We start from the raw sequence: 16356 nt of genomic DNA, 5'->3' as shown, positions 1-16356 counted from the left end.
AAAGGATTAAGAATAAGTTTATGTATTTCTTTGGGTCACTCTCTCCCCTTAGAGGACAAATACATATTGAGTGCCTACTATGCACTAGCTGCTTTATATATGTCACGAACTTAGATTTTCGCTACCCTTCTCAAGGTTTATGTTGTTAGATGAGGGAATGAAGTTCCAAAGCAGTTAAGTAACTTGTGTAAGGTATGAATACTATTATTAAACATCAAACTGGGGTGTCAGCTCATCTTTTGGACTCCAAAGCACGTATATACTGTCTTTGCATGCCTAGAAGTGCAGCTATCTCTTTGTTAACACTAGTTTTATGCAAGCCAGTATACGAAACACACCTGGTTAAGTCACACATTCCCAATTATAATAAGCCTTGGTAGGTAATCAGCAGGAAATAATCTTCGGGGATCAAGAATCTGAGAGTTGAAGAAAAGTAAAGCAATGGTAGTATCATTAAAAAAGGTGTCAGTGCAAGATGTAATGGTATAACAAAAGAGGTAATAATCTTGTTTGTGAATTAGGGAAGGTTTCCCAGAGAAAGCAACTGAGCTGTTTTCACAGCTAAATAGGGTATGGTATGGATTCTAGATTTTATCCAGAGAAAACAGTATGTGCAATTGCAAAGAGATAGGAAATTGTACTGATGGTGGTCCAATTCAGCTGGATACAAACAGGGAAAATACAAGATACAAAGAGAGCAGTGAAAAATGAGGCTGGAGAGGTAGGCAGGGACCAGATCATGAAAGGATGTCCAGAATGAATTTAGGCTGGCCAATATAGTCAGATTTGCACTGTGGGGAACAGTGTCAAAGTGAGTGAAATCAAAGCTGGGAGAAAACTTAGGAGGCTAAGTAGGTAATAAATAAGGAAAAGTGTGAACTAAAGCCATGGTAGTGGCGATTAAAAAGAGCGGTTGAGATTAAGACACATTTAAGAGCAAGAAATTTAAAATCTTAGCAAATAATCAAATACATATACAGTTTTTTAGGAAGGCAATTATAATGTAAAGCAGCCTTAAAGTTGTTAGGACTTTTACATTAGATCATGTGAAACTTAACATCATATCCCAATTTGTTACAATTTATTCACAATTCAATGTAGTTTCACTAATCCTAAGAATCACATGCAGTTGTCACCCTAAATAGATCATAGTGCAAATCTTTTTCTAATTGACTAATTACTAAATCTATTTTCTGAGAAGTGACGTTATAAAACCAGAGACTTACAGGCTTAGTTCACAAAAATTCTTAACACAAGATACACATGAATTTAACTACTATTAATAGTTAAATATTGTTTTTAAAGAAAATTGTCTTTCAGGATGTCCAGTGGTTCCCAAACTATGCTGCACATTAGAATCATCTGAGGAGTTTTCAAAACTCTGACAGCCAACACCAACTAAGTAACACTCTACACCAACTACATAAAAAATCTGGGTGTAGAAGCCAGCCATAGGTATGCCAATGAGCTTTAAAAGAGATCAATGATTCAGGTACATAAATATTTTTTTCTTCCAAAACAATATCATATTCTTGTCAAAAGGACCTTTTAAGGAGTAAAAAAAATGATTAGTCTTAACTGGTATCCACAACAACATGAAATCTGAAATGCACTTGCTATCATGTTTTACATCATTTGAAAATCATACTTTTTATAAATTTATGTTTATAAACAGACATAGAATACCTGCACGGGGGCTTTGTTCAGCAATATGAGAAATTTTTTTCTTCGCAGAAGAAAGTCTTGTTGGAAAAGGTTTTGACCCAAATGTTGGAAATATGTCTGACCTACAATGAAACAAAGTAATTTCAATAAACATTAAGATTTAGTGCTGTTCAATACTCACATCACATATTCTCTATTCTCCTTATTAACTCACAGAACTTTTAGATAATAAGGGAGCAATAAGTATGATACTTGAAAAAATATGGCTAACTATATATATATATATACACATATACATACATATCTATATATAGTTATTCTTAATTCATCTTTTGGACTGCCAACCTTTTTAACATATGGTCAATTCTTAATTACTCATGAGAGGATTGCCACAGAAAATGACTCTCTGACTTATACTGTATAATCCCCAAGGAAAAAAAAAAAAACTGACCCAAGAATCCATTCTAAAACCAAATCAAGGCCAAGTGTGGTGGCTCATGCCTGTAATCCTAGCATTTTGGGAGGCCAAGGCAGGAAGATCACTTGAGCCCAGGAAGTTTGAGGCCAGCCTGGGCACCATGGCAAAACTCCATCTCTACAAAAAAACTAAAAAATTAACCAGGCATGGTGGTGCACACCTGTAGTCCCAGCTATTACAGAGGCCAAGGATCACCTGAGCCCAGGAGGCAGGGGTTGCAGTGAGCTGAGACTGAGCTACCACACTCCAGCCTAGGTGACACAGTGAGACCCTGTCTTAAAAATAAATAAATAAATAAAAATAACAAATCAAATCATTCTTAATTATCTAATAACTACTATCTATCCTCATATAGGATAACACAAAAATAGAGACTTGGCTATATTATAAATAAGAGATCAGCAACAAGTGAGTTTGGCAAATGCCACTTTCTTCTTAAACTATTCTTTGCTGTACTTTCCTGACATTATAAAGACCTATAGGCCTTGTTTCATTAAGAAAGACAACTGAAGACTGTTAAATCTGAGTTTAAGGGAACTGTTTTAAATCAGTAAGTGTTACAATGTCAATAAATTAGTAATGAATATTAAAAAGAAGAGATTTTACAAAGAAGTACAATTCTTAGTAAATGGATAGAAATATATTTGTGAGTGGACCTAGTGAAAAATTGTTGTCAAATATTTTGAAAGAGCAATTTCTCTAGAATAGATTACTATAAATCTACATTTATATTAAGTGTAGTTGACTTGGATGAAAGAAGAAATTTCAGTCTCGAGGAGAGTGGTTTTCAACAATTTTTCCTCCCCAACCCACCTAAGGACAAAATCTTTAAATCAGGTAGTAGTGGCTTTCTTTGGCCATGAATCTTAAGGCAGGATGCAAGCTGGATAAGTATAATTGTTCTAAAGCCACTAATCTTAAATGTGGAAATCTTAAATTTGTTAAAGGCAATTCAGTCCATAAATGAAGGTGTGCTGAACTACCTTCTCACAGAATGCAGTATCTGAAGAAGATAACTCAGTGAAAAAATATAGGACATAATGTATTCAAATCATATAAAATGAACTTTTCTTCTTAAATAGGTTTCAAATTATTTACACAACCTTGCAACTGTAGGATTATATAACATAAATTTTCATCTTCATGGAAGATCATAAAAGGACTTTAGCTCTAAAAGCTAAAAATATATTTTGTTTTATAACTTAATATAAACACCAGACCATGCTGTTATTCCAAACTCATTCTGTCAATATACGTATTATTCTACCTAGGTAATTACAACAAAGGAACTGTTGGAAGATAAAATTTCCAAGTACAAAACAAGCTGCTATTTAAGTTAAAAATGTATAGGAAAAAATAATAGGCTGAGACAAACTTTCTAAGAATGGAACACAAGAATTCAGTTTAATTCTATGAACTGCTGGAATAAAATATTATGATCTATTTAGAACACTACCTCTCCTTTGATTATGCAATCTCTATTTACCTATATTTCTTAGAAATTCCAATTCACTAAAGTGAAATTAATTTTAATTTTAAATATTTACTTCTGGTTCAGGATGAAAACAAAGGAAAAAAATTTAAGACTGACAACACCAAATGTTAGCAAGAATGTAAAACAAGTATAACTCTCACATGTAGCGGATAGGAGTGTAAAGTTACACAATCATTTTGGAAAACTGTTTAGCAGTTACTTAAAAAGTTAAATATGCATCTACTCTGTGTCCTATCAATTCTATTACCAGGTTTTTGTCCAAAATAAAAGAGGAAGGGATTCCCAAAATCCTACAGTAGAGTCACAGAGATGCCCAGAAAGCAGTTTGAGATCACTTATCAGTTAAATGAGGTTAAGGTTTAAGACTTAGAGGTAATAGAAGTAATCTGAAAAAGTTAGTCCAACTGCTATGCTGAAAAATAATTTTCTGTTGACATGGGGTGGCCAGAACTTTAAGTCCAGCACTATTGCTGTAGGGAGACTCCTAACAAGGCTATGAGAGCTATGGCATGAAATGAAATCCTGAGCTTCTATAAGATAATGGAAATAAGATATAAGAAAATAATAGCTGAGTGAAACTTATTCATAAATTAGAGGAAACTGGTACTGAGCTTAAAATGAAAGCAGTAATATTAGCTATAGATCAACTGGCAAAAGAGTCAATAATCCAGAAAAGAGCTACAGGACAAAAAACGTTAGGATAAATCTTAGACAGAAAGAACAACTAGGGCTTTAGGAACAGGGTTTATACTAATTTAGGTGCTCTGGTTTACAGTTGGGGTTGTGTTCTCTTTCCACTCACATCAGAAACCAAAGCCAAGCAAGGTAATATCTGTAAACGTTTCCAATGTCTTTTAAATATATTTTAACATTTAAAAACTAAAACATAAATGGTTGTAAGTTTTTACAAATATGATATTAGGGCTCTAAATCACTAATTACAGAGGAGCATTCATTTATCATGTCAAAAAATAAAATACATTATTCTCTTCCCCTGGGGAGTTGTAGACAGAGAAGGAGTCAATGATTCTTGGCTGTAGACTCCACTTTCACTGTAAGAACTGATGTTTGGTGAGGAAGACCGAGACGGGGAGTCCATCGTCAAGTCGAGCTTCATTGCAGAATCAGGGCTTTCAAGATCTGAAGTACTGCCACTTAGTTTTGCTCTTTTCTTAGCTGCACTATTACGAAGGGACCTAAGAGAGCTATGCATCTAAGAAAAAATGAAAACAGTAAACTTTATAACATAAATTCCTTATATTGGTACAAGTTATCCTTAAATTTTAAACTCCATTAGCTATACCTAGCTAACCACTTCCCAATCCCGTACTAAAAAAACATGAATGTTAATATATATGTATATAGTATAAATACACAGATTTTATCACTTGGGTATTTATAAAAAACCTACTAGGTTGGAAGCTCCTTGAGAGGAAGAATCTCAGCTATTGTTCATCATGGTATCTTCAGCACTGGGCACAATGACTAAATATATTGCATTAATTCAATTATTTAATAAATGAATCATTGAATCAGATGGTAGATATCAGAGTTTATGTCACAGAGGTACATCTGGTGTGCTGATGTGGCTTAGAAGCTAGCTCTGGGAGGTGATTAATGAAAATCAATTTTCAAAAATTTGACATTTACATCAAACTTGCAAGTATTAAAATCACAGATAATTGTACATAACTTCTGAAGCCAAATATTTTTAGAAATGCAGCTGGGCGTGGGGGTGGGCACTTGCAGTCTCAGCTATTTGTGAGGCTGAGGCACGAGAATCGCTTGAACCCGGGAGTCAGAGGTTGCAATGAGCCAAGATCGCACCACTGCACTCCAGCCTGGGCAACAGAGCGAGACTCTGTCTTTAAAAAAAAAAAAAAAAAAGAAAGAAATCCAGAGTAGAAATTGTTATGGCAAAATATAGTAAGGCTAGCAACAAAACTTTGAACAAATTAAGGAACACAGAAACATACATAAACTGCTTTGTTTACATTTGATTCATAAGATTAATTATTTAATGAAAGTATCTGTTTTCAATTAATGCAAACATCCATAAATATCTTAAGTCTTCATAGTTGGAAGGCAAATTCAACAAAAAGCCCCTTTAATGGATTTAGGGCAGTGTAGTACAGTGAAAAACATAATGAACATAAAGGTAGGTGAACAAGGCTTGAATCCTAGTCCTGCCACTTACTTTCTGACCCTGAGCAAGACAGATAACATCACTGAGCCCCTTCTGTAAAAACAAACACACACACAAACAAAAAACAAAATAGATGTTGACTTGCTTATTAACTCAGGGAGTTACTATAAAGATTAAATGAATTAATGAAAATGAAAGTGTTTGATACATTATTAAGCACATTAAGCACTTACGCCTTTGTTAAAAGTCAACTCACACCAAAGAATATAAACAGTGACCCATTCAAAATAATAAATAAGAAGTATCATATTAGCAACTATCAGGGAGGATAAGTAATTTTCAACAATTATACTAGTTGATTCAGTAGTAGGGCCACTTCTCTATTAAAAGTGTGAAAAGCTGAATATCTAAAAGCAATGGTATCCTCCTGTATTTACTAATAATTACATAAAAGAAACTCACCTTTCAATTACCAACTAAAAAAAGAACTATTTTTTAAGTTATTATAAAAACAAAGCAAAATTATGTGTGATCAGGTGAAATTTATAAGTTATATAGGAAAATGTCTTTTCTATATGTGTCTTCCCTTCAAATGAATTCCCTTCCTAGCACTGCTAAAATACAAATGTGCTGGGGAAAAAAAAAAAAAGGAAAGATTTCACAAGCAGTTAGAAGTTGGAGTGATTAAATCATTAAAAACCAACTTTGGTACTTTATAGGTTAGTTTTACATGTGTTTAACATAAAGACATACTTTAAAAATGAATATACAGTAATATTAACTATTTTATTGAGCAAATTATCATTACATGATTGATGCTTATACCTTAAAAACAGACTAAAACAAGACCGTAAAATATCATAATTATTTGCATTTATAAATTTAATATAAAACTTTTTTTTAACCTGACCTGAGGCAAACTGAAATGATAAAAAGGAGGCATTTATGGAAATAGTACTCTGAAACCAAAGTAATACAGCAACCATATTCCTTCTCTGACATAGTTACTATGTACAGTTATCATATTGGTAACACATTTTTACAGCACAAAGTGATCTAGGATTCAAGGATGAGTGTACAATATGATCTCAATTTCATAAAGATAAGCTTGCACATATGCACAAAGGACAGGTTCAAATATATTCATTGCAGTTCACTGTTTGCAACTGCAAAAGACTGATCATAAGCTAAAATCAATGGTATAAATACACCATAAGTAAATTAATACACAAAATAATATTAATATAAAAAGTACGAAAATACATAAAACATAAATAAATGATAATAGTAATTGCTTCTGGTGAAGAAGGAAGAGATGTCGAACTGGGGAGAGAACTATGCTATGTTTCATTTCCTTAATAAAGGAAACAAATATGATAAATTGTTCACTGGAAGGGGTCAGTATGTGAGTGTATTACTATATTATTATTCATACTTTCAATTTAGAAAGGAATAATGTATGCAGAGAAAAAATACTTGAAGAAAATACAGTACAGTGTTAACAGTAAATTATTCTGGGTAGTGGGAACTGGCGTGATAAATTCCCTTTCTAATAATTCATGGTATTTTCCACATTTTCTATAATGAACATATTTTTAGAAATAATATATTTTAGAAATAATATATTACAGGATAAAAAGAACTTGATTTTTCCTTAAATAGCAATTATAATATTATAGAAAATTGCAAATATTTTTAAGTCATTAAAAATATTTGGTTCTAACCTCTTCTTGATCCAAATCTTTATCCTTGAAATTTAATTCTGAAAGATCAACTGGAAGACTATCTTTTTCACACTTCCAAATATCATCAGGCTCTTTCTTTTTGTGTCCCACTGTGGTTAAATCAGCTTTATCAGGCAAAAGGCTTATTCCCCTTGGTATGGGAGGAACAGGCTTTGTCCCATTTAGGCCTCGTCGGGAAGATGGCGATCTCACCAAGGCAGGTGTAAGCTGAACTGGAGGTTTTTCTTGAGAATTTTCTCCTGCATGAAAAATAGATATTTTACTTTTTCTTTTTCTTTTTTTAATTTTAGAGAAGAAGGAGTTACAGTCACAAATATTTAAAATACAATGTTTTAAAATAAAAAAGAAAAGCGCATTATGGCTGGCCACTGGGGTGAACAGGCTGCATAAAGCCTCAGCTTCTGATATAATATTTGATCATGTACAATAAACAAATACAGAAAGAATTAATAAAAGAGAATCAAAGTATAGCGCTAAGAGAAAGTAATAAAATTGACTGAATATGCGGTAAATTGAACACTGGACTTGTAGGGTAGTTTAAAGGTGAAACATCTTTAAACTCATCTCCGACTACCTCGGCCTCCTAAAGTGCTGGGATTACAGGCATGACCCACTAGGCTCAGTCGACTTTTTACTTTAAGACTGAATGTGTCCTGAATGAACTTACATATGCTAATTTCATGATTTTTGGAATGGGTTATTGTTAAGAAAAGAATATTTTAGTTTATAACAAATAATAAAAAATGTTTCAGCCGAGCACGGTAACTCAGGCCTGTAATCCCAGCACTTTGGAGGCTGAGGCGGGTGGATCACCTGAGGTCAGGAGTTTGAGACCAGCCTCACTAACATGGAGAAACACCATCTCTACTAAAAATACAAAATTAGCCAGGTGTGGTGGCGCATGCTTGTAATCCCAGCTACTCAGGAGGCTGAGGCAGGAGAATCGCTTGAACCCGGGAGGTAGAGGTTGCCAGTGTGGGCAACAAGAGCGAAACTCAGTCTCAAAAAAAAAAAGTTTCAAATTAATTTTAACATACAATAAAAATTCAATAAATATTGAATAAATGAATACCAGGCATTAATTGCAATAAGCATATGAAAGACATTTTAGATTTGTAAAGCTGTTAGTAGGTTCTCAAACAACATATGTTGTTCATGTTCATTATAAAACATTATTACTTATATTTGTAAAGTTGTTAGTAGGTTCTCAAACAACATATGCTATTCATGTCCATTATAAAACATTATTATTTTCTGGCCCAGCACAGTGGCTCAAGCCTGTAATCCCAGCACTTTGGGAGGATGGGATGAAAGAATCACTTGAGACCAGGAGTTTGAGAACAGCCTGGTTAACATAGTAGGACCCCATCTCTACAAACAAACAAACAAACAAACAAACAAAAGCATCAGTATTTTCCTGGTTCCAAAAAGGATTCTGAAGTGGCAATGTAAGAAATGAGAATTTCAATTGAATTTTATACATTTGATCTATTTAACACACTATTAAATGTTTTCCTAAATATTTACTAAATTCAGACAGATAAAATGTTATTTACTAGCTTTTAAAGATCTAACAGCCCTCTGCATTAACTTCAAAGTACTAATTCAAACACAAATAAATTTGAACAAAGTATTGACTTTTACCATCATTTCTACTCGTAGGATCAGACGACTTTTGGCTGACAAGCTTCTTCTGCGGACTTCGCTTTGACAGTCCTTCGAAGCTTTTAAGAGGCCAGGAATTTGAGAAATTAACAGAATTATCTTGAGACTTCTTTGGAGATATAATAAGAGATGTATGCTTTGGACTAGTTCGAGGTGATGACAGAGGATAGGATGGAAGGATGTAGGCTTCTGGACTTAGATTTTGACCGTTTGAGGACGTACACTCTATTTGACTACCAAATGTTTGCTGTGTCTTACTGCCAAAATTGAGGGTAGCATACACTGTAATAAAACAAAACATAATATGTTATTTATGTATACACAGCTCTAAAAGTTAAAAGCTTTTTTGCTTTTTGCTTTTCCCATTCCCAAAAATAAAATTTTTTATGTTTTTGTATGGTATGAGGTAAGGGACTAATTTCATTTGTTATTCAAATATTCTGTATCTTCTAATTCAAAACTTCTTTATCCCATTAAAATGTTGTACTAACATTTATAATTAACTTTCTCCTTGTAATTTTATCAATTACATACATACATATGTGCATGTATATGTATACATATATATATGTCAGAAAAGTCTTCTCTTTTTGGTGAATTTTCTTTTTCTCATTACAATGACCCTCTTTAGAACTAAAAATGTTTTTAGTTTTGGTGTGCATATTTTCCCTATCATCAACATGTTTCTATTTGCTTTTCTCTGAACATTTGCCTAGTGTATCTTTTCCATGCTTTACTTTCTCTCAACCTATTTTGATGTATTTTAGGTAATGCTCTTAAAAAGATCACTTCAGGCCGGGCGCGGTAGCTCAAGCCTGTAATCCCAGCACTTTGGGAGGCCGAGACGGGCGGATCACGAGGTCAGAAAATCGAGACCATCCTGGCTAACATGGTGAAACCCCGTCTCTACTAAAAAAATACAAAAAGCTAGCCGGGCGAGGTGGCTGGCGCCTGTAGTCCCAGCTACTCAGGAGGCTGAGGCAGGAGAATGGCGTAAACCCGGGAGGCGGAGCTTGCAGTGAGCTGAGATCCCGCCACTGCACTCCAGCCCGGGCGACAGAGCGAGACTCCGTCTCAAAAAAAAAAAAAAAAAAGAAAAAAAGAAAAAAAAAAAAGATCACTTCAATGAAAAACTAAAAAAATAATTTAAGTTGTCATTTAAGTTGTAAGTTCTGCCAATTTATACTTAGGGAAACTATTCATACATTTAATTTTAATTCTACCATCTTATTTTGTGCTATTTATTGTTTTTCTTCTTTATTACTTCTTCCTTGTCTTTTATTGATCTTTTTATTCCTCAACTAATATAAAAAGTCTATTTGTAATCTTTTAGGGGTTCCCTTAAATTTTCCTTTAATGTTTTTAAAAAGGTTTTCCGTGACAAAACACCTAGCTTATGTATATTAATAAAGCAAACATTCTTCTGAAGACTTAAACAACTGTATGTATTATATATCCTTTATTTTTAATTCATATCTGACGGTTAAAACCTCTCCTTATAAAAAAATCTTATCTGGGTAGAGAAATATAGGAGACTTAGTCACAGATTTACATATAGAATTAAAACTTTGTTTCATTTCAATTACAGTGCTCTATTAACAGGTTCTAATGCTTTTATGACAATGTCTCATATATTCCTAGAGATTTAAAAAAAAATTTTTTTTTTTTTTTTGAGACAGTCTCGCTCTGTCACCCAGGCTGGAGTGCAGTGGCGCAATCTCAGCTCACTGCACGCTCCGCCTCCCAGTTTCACACCATTCTCCTCCCTCAGCCTCCTGAGTAGCTGGGATTATAGGCGCCTGCCACCACGCCTAGCTAATTTTTTTGTAATTTTTAGTAGAGGCAGGGTTTCACCCGTGTTAGCCAGGATGGTCTCAATCTCTTGATCTTGTGATCCACCCGCCTTGGCCTCCCAAAGTACTGGGATTACAGGTGTGAGCCACCATGCCCAGGTGAGATTTAACAATATTTCTTATGAAGAAATCAAACATCCTATCATATTATGCATATACATAAGAACAATGCGATGCAACATACACCAAAATTTCCAATACTTGGTGTGGATCACTACAACATTTAAATTGGGATGCAGACATCTATATTGTTTGGCATCCATACCACAGGTCCTTCAGAGATCACAAGGGAAATATTAGTTGATATGGTAGTGGTTTTAATGCATAACCAAGCATTAAGTTAAATTCTATTAGGTTCAGAAAAACATGATATCCCTTTATACCAGCTTCTCTAATAACTATTCCAATAGAAAACCAGAGCCACTATGCAGTATGATTAAACACTAAGAGTGGATAGTCCTCAAAGGCAATGTAATCATTCAGGGATAGCCTAAACAGGAACAAGTTAAGTGGCACAGCAAGCTCTCTCTGATTATACCAGTATGAGTCCCCAAGATATTCAGGAGTCAAAATTTAGGAAATACCCACATTATTAAGAAAGATGGATTATTTTATTGTGGTGTAGATAATACCACAAAGGATAACTTTAAGGAGTTATGGGGGTCTTTGGGATGAGTGCAGAAAAGGGCAGTTAAAATGTTAGTGCTAAATACACTAAATCTTCTCTATTAATTTCAAATCATTATTTTTCAAAACAAGTAAGTATATCCCTATCACTCAAAAAAATTTTAGTAAAGGACATACAATAAAATTTAAAATATCTAAAGAAATATTTAAATTGATCCTACCTCTATCTAATAACTGTTAAAGCTATTAATTAGCATGGACATTTAAGAACACCTTCAACCCCCAAATTCCTGACAGATAACTGGCCTCAAATCCTTCCTCTTCTTCTGCATCTGATGTCTTATCTGAAAGGTCAGCGTTTAGGAAGTTATGGTTCCTAACAAGAGACATAATACATTCTAAATCATCTTAAAATGTAAAACTGCTATAGAAAATAATTGTCATCTGCTAACACAACACTCTTTAATGGATGTTATTTTCAATGACTTGGTATTAAAATGCTCATCTTTCTGATGATTAGTGATGTTGAACAATTTTTTCCATATACCTATTAGACATTTGTATGTCTTCTTTCAAGAAATGCCTATTCAGATCTTCTGCCCATTTTCACATTGTATTTTTGTTTTTTTGCTATTGAATTGTTTGAGTTCCTTATATATTCTGGTTATTGATCCCTCAACAGTGGAATAGTTTGCAAATATTTTCTCCCAGTCTGTAAGCTGTATCTTCACTTTGTTGACTGTTTCCTTTGCCATGCAGAAGCTTTTTAGCTCAATGTGATCCCATTTGTTCATTTTTGCTTTGGTAGCCTGTGCTCTTGAGGTCTTACTCAAGAAATCTTTGCCCAGACCAATGTCCTGAAATATTTCACTAATGTTTTCTTCTAGCAGTTTTATAACTTCAGCTTACATTTAAGTCTTTAATACATTTTGATTTGATTTTTCTATACAGTGAAAGGTAGAGGTCTAGTGCAAATCAAAACCACAATGAGATGTCATGTCACTCCAGTTAAATAGCTTTTATCAAAAAGATAACAAATGGTGACAAGGATGGCAACAAAAAGGAATGCCTGTACACCGCTGGTGGGAAGGTAAATTAGTACAGACACTATAGAAAATAGCAAGGAAGTTCCTCAAAACACTAAAAATGTGCTGGGCATGGTGGCTTGCACCTATAATCCTAGCACTCTGGGAGGCTGAGGCAGGATTGCTTATGCTCAGGAGAGCGAGACTAGTCTGGGCAACATAGTGGAATCCCATCTCTGCAAAAAATTTAAAAATTAACCAGACATAGTAGTGCATGCTTGTAGTCCCAGCTACTTGGGAGGCTGAGGTAGGAGGATCACCTAGGCCCAGGAGGTTGAGGCTGCAGTGAGCCATGATCATGCCATTGCACTCCAGCCTGGGCCACAGAGTGAGACCCTGCCTCAAAAAACTAAAAATACAACTATCATATGATCCAGCTATCCCACTGCTGGGCATATATCCAAAAGAAGGAAATCAGTATATCAAAGAGGTATTTGCACTTTCATGTTTATTGCAGCACTATTCACAATAGCCAAGATATGGAATCAACCTAAGTGTCCATCGGCAGAAGAACAGATAAAGAAAATGTGGTACATATACACAATGGAGTACTACTGAGCCATAAAAAGAATGAAATCCTGTCGTTTGCAACAATCTGGATAAAAATGGAGGACACTATCTTAGGTGAAATAAGTAAGGCACAGAAAGACAAATATTGCATGTTCTCACTCCTATGTTGGAGCTAAAAAAGAAAAAGAAATTAATCCCATGGAGGTAGAGAGCAGAATGATGGTTTCCAGAGGCTGGCAAGGGCAGTGAGAAGGGGTTAATAAAGAGAAGGTGGTTAATGCGTACAAAAATAAAATGAGAGGCCGGGCACAGTGGCTCACGACTATAATCCTAGTGCTTTGGGAGGCCGAGGCGGTGGATCACCTGAGGTCAGGAGTTTGAGACCAGTCCGATCAATATGGTAAAACCCCGTCCCTACTAAAAATACAAAAATTACCTGGGCATGGTGGCGTGCACCTGTAGTCCCAGCTACTTGTGAGGCTGAGACAGGAGAATTGCTCAAACCAAGGGGTGGGGGTGGAGGTTGCAGAGAGCTGAGATCCTGTCACTACACTCCAGCCTGGGCAACAGAGCAAGACTCCATCTCAAAATGAATGAATGAATGAATGAATGAATGAATGAATGAATGAATAAAATAAGAAGGAAAAATATCTAGTGCTCAATATAGCATAATAAGGTGACTAGAGTTAACAATAATTTACATTTCAAAATAACTACAGGAGTAGGTTTGTAATGTTCCCAACACAAAGAAACAACAAATGTTTCAGGTGACGCATATCCTAAATACCCTGATTTGATCATTACACATTGTACATCAAAATGTCACATGTAACCCACAAATATGTACCACTATTATGCATACATTAAAGCAAATGCAACACTCATCCCCACCATGAGTATCTAAACTCTAATTTTAATCAATTGTATTTACATAAAGATTATAAAACCTAATACTTTAAGGTAACAATTATGAAAAAAGTTATTAAAAATATAACAAAATCCTTTTTTTTTGTGATGAGTCTGATTACACAAAATATCATATAAGTTAGTGTCGGAATCCCCACATAATATTTACAAATCATTTGTTTCCAAGTAAATTTGGAACTTATACCTTTATCTTGATGACTATTAGTTGTCCCTAGGAATTGTAAGTCAGAACCCACACTGCCAGTTTTACCACATAATTGTGAAAATCCAAGTTGTGCACATTTCCCAGAAAAATTTGTTTGATGAGTACCAGTAGTACCTTTTGAAGAAAGGAGGGGAGAAAACATAAAAGCAAAAGTTAACTTTATTTCATGAATACATCTTATTTCATAAATATTGGTGCAATTTAGGTGGAAATAAATATAAGTGTATAAGTGCAGTGAGGTAGGCAGGCAAGAAAGGGATAAAGCTTTTGATATTAGAAAATCTGATTAGTGGCAGGAGTTAAATGACAGAAGACAGACTAGCAAATAACAGGGAAAAGATAGGTATGTTGAAAAATATCCGCAAAAGCAGCTTCTTCCTACACTCTTTCTCTCAGCATGGAATGTTTCTCCAGACCTGGCTTTCCTTCTTCCCAGTATTTGTAGTATATGCACTACCCAAAAAGCTCTATGGCCAAACTCTTTTCTTTTCTATTTTACTTTTTTTGTGCAGTGGTGTGATCTTGGCTCAATGCAACCTCTTTTCTTTTCTAATATACCACACAGCATTCACGTAGATTCTAAGCTTATCCAGACATGTTTCCCATTTCCCTTCCTGTGTCTGGTTAAGGTTATTCCTGGGAAGGTGAGTAAGTCTAAAAAAAAAGGTGGTAATGACTCCTCTGGCGTTTAGTGTATTCATCTATTAAATGAGCCCATCCTTTGTAGTTCTGAAACTGTATGATTTAAAAAAAATTCTCTCCCTATCATATCAAGTCTCTTTATCTTTCACGTCCTGGATGTCTTTTTCTTTTCTTTCTTTCTTTTTTTTTTTTTTAAAGACCGGGCCTCTCTCTTATTGCCCTGACTGGAATGCAATGGTGCAATCTTGGCTCACTGCAGCCTCAACCTCCCTGAGCTCAGGTGATCTTCCTGCCTCAGCTATTCAAGGCTGGTCTCGAACTCCTGATCTCAGGTGATCCACCTGCCTCGGCCTCCCAAAGTGATGGGCTTACAGGCGTGAGTTACAGTGCCCAGCCTCTTACTCATTTAAAGTCAAGCTCAACCTCTTTCCTGCAGTTTTCTGAAACCACTTCAATACCTATGTTTTCCTTTCTTGAATCCTTACAGTATTTGTAATTTATATCATCCAATCAAGCATTAGGTTATATATTGCCTTATTCTCCAGTTGTTTAAAATATGTACAACTAGGAAATGAGCTTCTCAATGGTACAGAGTAATCAAAATCAAAACTGCTACAAACATAACTGGACATATTCTTGCATTTCTCCTTCTCTGTTAAACACCAAAATAAACTATGCAGTCATTATGCCACTTCATTTTTGTATGAAAATACTATAGAATTTCACTGCATAAAGGTCTATAAATTCTCCTAGGGAACAATGTTTACTGAATAATATATCTGAACTCAAACCCAACAAATTTTGAAAACTGTTATTTAGATGTTAAATACATTTTTAAATCTATAACATAGTTAAATCTTTGCCCTCTAAACCATTTTCCCTTCTAACGGTATCTCTTCGCCAACACACTACAATTTTTCTAATTACCTGGGTGCTATATCTTGAAATCCTAAACAATCACTTAGAACTCAAGCTCAACCTTTTTTTTTTTTTTTTTTTTTTTTTGAGACGGAGTCTCACTCTTGTAGCCCAGCCTGGAGTGTAGTGGTATGATCTCAACATGAGGCACGGGCCTGGCCTCAACCTCTTTCTAAATGATATGGTCATTTATAAAGACAGGTATGTTGAAGAATATCCACAAAGGCAGTTTCTTCCTACGCTCTCCTTTTTCTTCTAAATGTTATGGTCAATGACAATGAGCATTTCCTCTGAAGTACCATCATATTTACTTTCTGTAACACTTAGTCCATGTTCTCAGTTGCTCTGACCAAAAATCTTTACAGCATTATTGACACTTCTTTCTCACATTCTAT

At 34.7% G+C, this 16356-nt stretch overlaps 1 protein-coding gene across 5 annotated transcripts in view; it reads right to left on the bottom strand.

Moving 5' to 3' along the window:
* The window catches only part of TOGARAM1 (TOG array regulator of axonemal microtubules 1), a 126098-nt gene that overhangs the window by 66214 nt on the left and 43528 nt on the right, over positions 1-16356 (bottom strand). For 4 of the 5 annotated variants that reach the window (XM_030931213.1, XM_030931217.1, XM_030931214.1 and 1 more), the window contains exons 3-7: positions 14381-14515; positions 9174-9476; positions 7509-7768; positions 4619-4851; positions 1687-1787 (exon numbers count right to left, since the gene is read on the bottom strand). In XM_030931213.1, the coding sequence (XP_030787073.1) occupies positions 1687-1787; positions 4619-4851; positions 7509-7768; positions 9174-9476; positions 14381-14515 (1032 nt within the window). The remainder of the gene's footprint in view (positions 1-1686; positions 1788-4618; positions 4852-7508; positions 7769-9173; positions 9477-14380; positions 14516-16356) is intronic. The other variant, XM_030931215.1, reaches the window with a different exon arrangement.

Source organism: Rhinopithecus roxellana, chromosome 5, assembly GCF_007565055.1.
Source record: "Rhinopithecus roxellana isolate Shanxi Qingling chromosome 5, ASM756505v1, whole genome shotgun sequence".
In the NCBI taxonomy this organism is placed as follows: domain Eukaryota; kingdom Metazoa; phylum Chordata; class Mammalia; order Primates; family Cercopithecidae; genus Rhinopithecus; species Rhinopithecus roxellana.
Note: the sequence above shows the minus strand (reverse complement) of the source record. Positions and strands in the feature narration are given on the sequence as shown.